The sequence below is a fragment of the Muscardinus avellanarius genome, assembly GCF_963383645.1.
Source record: "Muscardinus avellanarius genome assembly, chromosome: 16".
NCBI classification, from domain to species: Eukaryota; Metazoa; Chordata; class Mammalia; order Rodentia; family Gliridae; genus Muscardinus; species Muscardinus avellanarius.
Window position 1 is genome coordinate 47,616,446 of NC_137802.1, and position 6,071 is coordinate 47,622,516.

Below are 6,071 nucleotides of genomic sequence, written 5' to 3' on the forward strand. Positions count from 1 at the left end.
GGGCCGCGGGCTCGGGGGAAAAAGGAGCGCTGGGGCGAGGATGCGGCAGAGCGCGGTGAGTCACGGCCCAGCCGGCCTCGCTCCTCGCCTCCCGCCGCCCGCCCCGGCCCCCGCCCGCCTCTCCACGCTCGAGCCGCGGCGCGCAGGCCCATGAGCGCCCGCCTGTGAGCCCGGAGCCCGAGCGCAGCCCAGGTAGGAGCCGGCGGCGGCCGCGGTGCGCGCTGCCGGGAGCCTCGCCGGGGCGGTCCTGCGGGACCCGGGGAGAACCGGGCGGACGGGAGAGGCTGGAGGGACAGGGGACAGCGAAGGCTGGAAACTAGGGGAACTGGAGAGACTGGGGCAACCGGCGGGCTGGAACTTGGGGAACCGAGAGTACCGAAAGTCCCGGCCGCGGTCGCCCAGATGAAGTGTTGAATAAGGCCGCCTTCCCCAATTGGGGAGCGGGGAGCGCTGGTGCGCGCCCTATCCTCTCTCCGGTCCTGAGATCTTGGTAGCCAGCCACTGCACCCCAGGCCTGTGCTCTCTGTCTTTAGGTAGCGAGAGGCCGCTCCAGAGTCTGGGTCGTCCGGGCCTCCCCATCCCCCAGCCCCTGGGGCAGTTCCCAGGCGCCAAAAGCTATTAGGGTCCCAGGCCTCGCCGCTCCTGCCCGGCCCCTTCTGGGCCGCCCCGCCCCGGCCCGAGGCTCTGTTCCTGCCGCTTCACCCAGTTCCTTTCTTGTGGTGAGGCTGCGAGAGCCTGAGTAGGCGCCCCAGCCCTCCTCTCCCTGCCTCTCCCAGATTATCGGTGCCACCTCCCTGGTGTGAGGCTGAAGGTGGCAGGGCCAGCTCAGCCTTGCTGCGGGAAGGAGATGGTACCCTAAGTCACTGGCCGCTTCCCCATCAGAAAAGGTCTACCGGCATCAAGGCTCCCAATCCTAAGGGAGATGATAAATATGTGCTTCAGAAAGGGGAAGGGGGCCGGGCGTGGTGGCCCACGCTTATAATCCCAATATTTGGGAGGCTGAGACAGGAGGTTCGAGGTTAAGGGACAGTCTCGGCTACTTAGTGAGGTCCTCTGCAATTTAGTGAGACTCTGCTTCAAAATAAAGAATAAGAAATAGGGCTGGGGGTGTAGCTCGGAGATAGAATGCCCCTGGGTTCCATCCCCGGTACTTAAAATAAAATAAAAAAAAAAAGACAAAAAGGAGAAGGAGTCTTTCGGTTTGGGGAGTTACAGACCAGCAGCCCTCGGGAGACCTCGTTCACAGAGGTACTGTAAAGTATTTGGTGAACGGACATCTTTTGACTGTGGAGAACAATTCCTTGGAGTCTCCCGACAGAAAGATTTGCCCCATCTTAGGGGCAGCCTTAGACTTGTCTAAGTCACAACTCCAAATTCAGCCAGTTTCCTTTGTGTGTGTGTGTGTGGGGGGGTACTAGAGATTGAACCCAGGGGCATTCTACCTCCAACCAACAGCCCCAGGTCTTTTTATTTTGAAACAGGGCCTTGCTGAATTGCGGAGGCTAGCCTCAAACCTGTGATCCTCCTGTCTCCTTTTCTTTAAAACAAGAGGGTTGGCCCAGAGCAATGGGTCTTAATACTTGGCCACATAGTAGAGTTATCTGGGGGGCTCTTCTCAAAAGTATTTATCTCTAGGATGTACCCCTTATATATCATCTCTGGTCAATTCTCACTTGTCTTGCTGCCCTCCTCTTTCTGAATTCTGACCCTGCACCCTGAAGGGAATGTGTTTTTCTGTGCTTGCTGACAAGCTCCTCTCTGGTTGATCCCCTTCTCTGGTGAAACCCAGCTTCATGCTGGGTCTCCCCTAGCTTGGGGAAGGGTGTGGGTAGTGCCAGAGGACAGGGAAGAGAGAACTGGATTTGTCTAGTGGGGATGGGGGACTTCCCTGGAAATTGGCATTGCAGTTGTACCCAAGGGGGGGGGGGTGAAGTCCCTGCCCGGGAGGGAACGGAGCAGGGACCAGGTGTTGGGAGTGGGTTTGGAAGGGCAGAAGGAGCCAAGCCAGGCAGGGAGCAAAGTAGAGAGATGGGTGATCTTCCCCACTGAACATCCCTGTGATGGCATAAAGGCGCTTCCTTCAAGATTCAGGACGTGCTTTCTGAGGGCCAGGTCACCTCAAGTTTTGGATCTCAGAAACAGACCGCACCCCTCTCCCCATCTGTGTCCTGAGATGGGATTTGGGCAGGCAGCAGGTCTGCTTCTTGCTCTGGCCTGGACATCTGGGGTGCAGATGGTTGTAGTGCTCTGGGACCAGCCCAACTCCAGGGATGAGCTGGGTCCTATGAATAGGTAACCTAGCAGGGTCTTCATTTTTATTTATTTATTTATTTTGCAGTACTGGAGATAGAACCCAGGGGCATTCTACCTCCAAGCTACACCCCCAGCCCTATTTTTTTATTCTTTATTTTGAAACCACATCTCACTGAGTTGCAGAGGGCCTCACTAAGTAGCTGAGGCTGTTCACCGACTGCGATCCTCTGAATGCTGGGATTACTAGCTTGTGCCACCACGCCTGGCTGGAAGAAGGGTCTTTAGTGGAGCATCTCTCTCTCTCTCTCTCTCTCTCTCTCTCTCTCTCTCTCTCTCTCTCTCCCTTCCTTACTGGGATATGAACCTAGGGGCATTTTACCTCTGAGCTACACGCCAACCCTTTATTTTATTTTAGTTTTTGAAACAGGGTCTTGCTAGGTTGTTGAGAGTCTCCCTATGTTGGGGAGACTGTTCTCTAATCTGCCATCCTCCAGTCTCACTCTCCCAAATATTGGGATTACAAGCAGACCACACGGAGACTCCCATTCTGAACTCTTCCTGCACTCCCACACCCTAACTGATCCGTAGTCCCACCCCAGATCACCCCCCCACACACACACACCTATTTTTTTTTTTTTTAACTTGGGAGCCAGATTGGAGCACTTTTCTGGGAGGGGATCTGGGTTAGAACAGAAAGTGCGCGGTCGCTTCCCTTTCCCCACCTCTCTTCTTTGCCGCCTGCAGGTCCCATCTGAGGTGCCCCTGACCGTCCCTGCCCCACCCCACCCCGGATCCCGGCAATGCTAACCGCTGTCTGCGGCTCTCTGGGCAGCCAGCACACTGACGCGCCTCACGCCTCCCCGCCGCGCCTGGACCTGCAGCCTCTCCAAACATACCAGGGCCACACGAGCCCGGAGGCCGGGGACTACCCCTCCCCGCTGCAGCCTGGAGAGCTGCAGAGCCTCCCGCTCGGCCCGGAGGCGGACTTCTCACAGGGCTATGAGCTGCCGGGGGCCTCCTCGCGGGTAACCTGCGAGGACCTGGAAAGCGACAGTCCCTTGGCCCCGGGACCCTTTTCCAAGCTCCTGCAGCCGGACATGTCCCACCATTACGAATCTTGGTTCCGGCCGACACATCCCGGCACCGAGGATGGCTCGTGGTGGGACCTTCATCCCGGCACCAGCTGGATGGACCTCCCCCACACTCAGGGCGCGCTGACCTCACCTGGCCACCCGGGGGCGCTTCAGGCCGGCTTGGGGGGCTACGTCGGAGACCACCAGCTTTGCGCCCCACCGCCGCACCCGCACCCGCACCACCTCCTCCCAGCGGCCGGAGGGCAGCACCTCCTGGGGCTGCCCGATGGGGCTAAGGCCTTGGAAGCGGCCGCGCCGGAGTCCCAAGGGATGGACTCCAGTCTGGACGCGGCGGCCCGACCCAAGGGCTCCCGGCGGTCGGTGCCCCGCAGCTCGGGCCAGACCGTGTGCCGCTGCCCCAACTGCCTGGAGGCGGAGCGGCTGGGGGCTCCGTGCGGGCCCGACGGCAGCAAGAAGAAGCACCTGCACAATTGCCACATCCCGGGCTGCGGGAAGGCCTACGCCAAGACGTCGCACCTGAAGGCGCACCTGCGCTGGCACAGCGGCGACCGCCCCTTCGTGTGCAACTGGCTGTTCTGCGGCAAGCGCTTCACGCGCTCCGACGAGCTGCAGCGCCACCTCCAGACCCACACGGGCACCAAGAAGTTCCCCTGCGCCGTCTGCAGCCGCGTCTTCATGCGCAGCGACCACCTGGCCAAGCACATGAAGACCCACGAGGGCGCCAAGGAGGAGGCGGCGCCCGGCGAGGCCAAGGCGGCGGGCGCCGCGGAGCCCCCGGGGGCCAAGGGCAAGCGCGAGGCGGAGGGCGGCGCGGCGCCGTCCAACTGAGCCCGCGGCGCCGCCCCCTGCCGGTGTTCCGGCGGCGTCGGAAGAGAGCCCCTAGGTCTGACGTCCTGGGAGGGGGCGGCTGGAATCGGAGGGGAAGGTGGTTATTTATGGAGGGGGAGGAAAGCTGGTGCGGGGACCGGGAGAGGGCGCTAGGGGGGTTTAGTCTCGGGCTGGACCAGGGCTGCGCCGGCCCCGCGCGTCCTCCCCTTCTCACCTTCTCGCCCCCGGGCCCGGGGAGGGGTCGGGGTGGGGCACTCCCACCTCCTCTAGAGATGGAGGGGACCGGCTGGAAGACCGGCGCGTCCCCGGAGCTGAGAGGAGTGGGGCCGGCCGGGCGCTGGGGGTAGCTGTCTGGACACGTCTTAGTGCCTGGGAACCCCGACATTAAAGCGCCTCCGGAGCCGTCCTGCGGCCCGAGGCCTTTCATCCCGCTTCCAGTGCTGCTGCCCCTGGGGTTTCCGGAGGGAGCGCCGAGATGAGGTGGGGTAGGCCCGGGTCCCCCTTAGGGGAGCAGCTCTCTAGCTTGGAGGTTGTTGCTTTGATGAGCCTCCCTATTAACCCTTCCTGACCCAGCCTGATGGCGTCCTGAAGGAAGAGGGGCCAGCTTCCCAGCCAGAGTTGGGGGTGGAGGACAGAGCTAGAGGGAGGGTGGTGGTAGGTGGGGGAGGTCCCCTTCTAAAGCGTGGAAAGGGATTGGGGCCCCGGGATGGAAGGAGCTAACTCTATCCCTCTTGGACTCTGATTCAGTCCTTAACTCTTGGTCTTTTAAAGAATCAGGTGCAGTAGTACACATTCCCATCTCTTACCCTAGCTAGGTTTTGAAGACAGCCAGTAGCACCGGCGGCTCTAGATTGACTTAGTCCCTTACCCGAGGTCCCCTTCGTTTGCCTTCTCCCTGGGGATGGAAGGGAGAGGGTTACTTGTGCTGGTTGGAGACAAGTGGGGGTGTCCCAGCAGAGGGACACAGTGGTTTCTACTCAGAGTGGGGGCCTCTGCCCCTACCTGGCCCCTCTAAGTGGCACTTTTTAGCTAGACCCTTCCTTTCTATCCCCTGCCTTATCTCGAGGGGGAAACTCCCCTTCTGTATGAAGGAGTTGTTCTCCCACTGGAAGGGGATTCCAGGAAGCTTCCCCTCCCTTCCCCTTTAGATACTAGGAATACTTATGGATTGTGACCATAGGGGTGAGGAGGAGAAAAGCCCAGCAGAAGCCAGGCAGAGCCAGGCAGAGGGGAAAGAGACCTGGAGGAGAAAAGCCCAGCAGAAGCCAGGCAGAGCCAGGCAGAGGGGAAAGAGACCTGGGGAGTGTGGCGGCCACAGGACCCTGGAGCTGGGGAAGTTCTCCACTGGAGGTAGAGGCCTTGAGTCCCTCTGACACCCCATCCCTTCCCCTTGCTCCCCTCTCTCCACCCAGAGCCCTCTGCAGGGATTAGCTGTGTATTGATTTTAAGTTATGTGCAAAGGGTATTTTATTTAATATTAGGAAGTGTGAGTGCCTGTGTGTGTGTTGTGAATATCTGTGTGTATATGTGTGTTTCTCTACTGAGCCTGGGGTCTCCTGAGACTCCGTCCTGTTCACCCTGTCCAAGGTCTGGGGCCTCCGCCTACAACATCCTTTGGGGCCGCCAGCACCCAGTCCTAGGAGCAGGGGCTCTATGGGAGGTGGGGGCTGGGATCCGATCCGGGAGGAATATGCCTTTGCTTAGAAAGGGTTCCTCCTTGAAAGCAATAGGGTGACTTTCCCCGCAGGACTCGTGAGCCTGGGGTAGTTTAAGAAGTAAGGTTCTTTCTTTACTGTAATCCCTCTTTCCCCACCTCCTGCTAACCCATACAGAGGCCGCTTCCTTGCAGTGAGGGTTGAGGGCAGGAGGGGAGGTGGTTGCCTGACCAGGTAGATG

At 60.0% G+C, this 6,071-nt stretch overlaps 1 protein-coding gene across 1 annotated transcript; it reads left to right on the top strand.

Moving 5' to 3' along the window:
- Window positions 1–3,053: 3,053 nt before the first annotated feature.
- SP6 (Sp6 transcription factor) lies at window positions 3,054–4,175 on the top strand (the record flags this gene model as incomplete). The annotated part of the gene is made up of 1 exon (XM_080712220.1): window positions 3,054–4,175. The coding sequence occupies one exon, from the start codon at window positions 3,054–3,056 to the stop codon at window positions 4,173–4,175; it is 1,122 nt and encodes a 373-aa protein (XP_080568346.1).
- Between the last annotated feature and the right edge of the window lie 1,896 nt (window positions 4,176–6,071).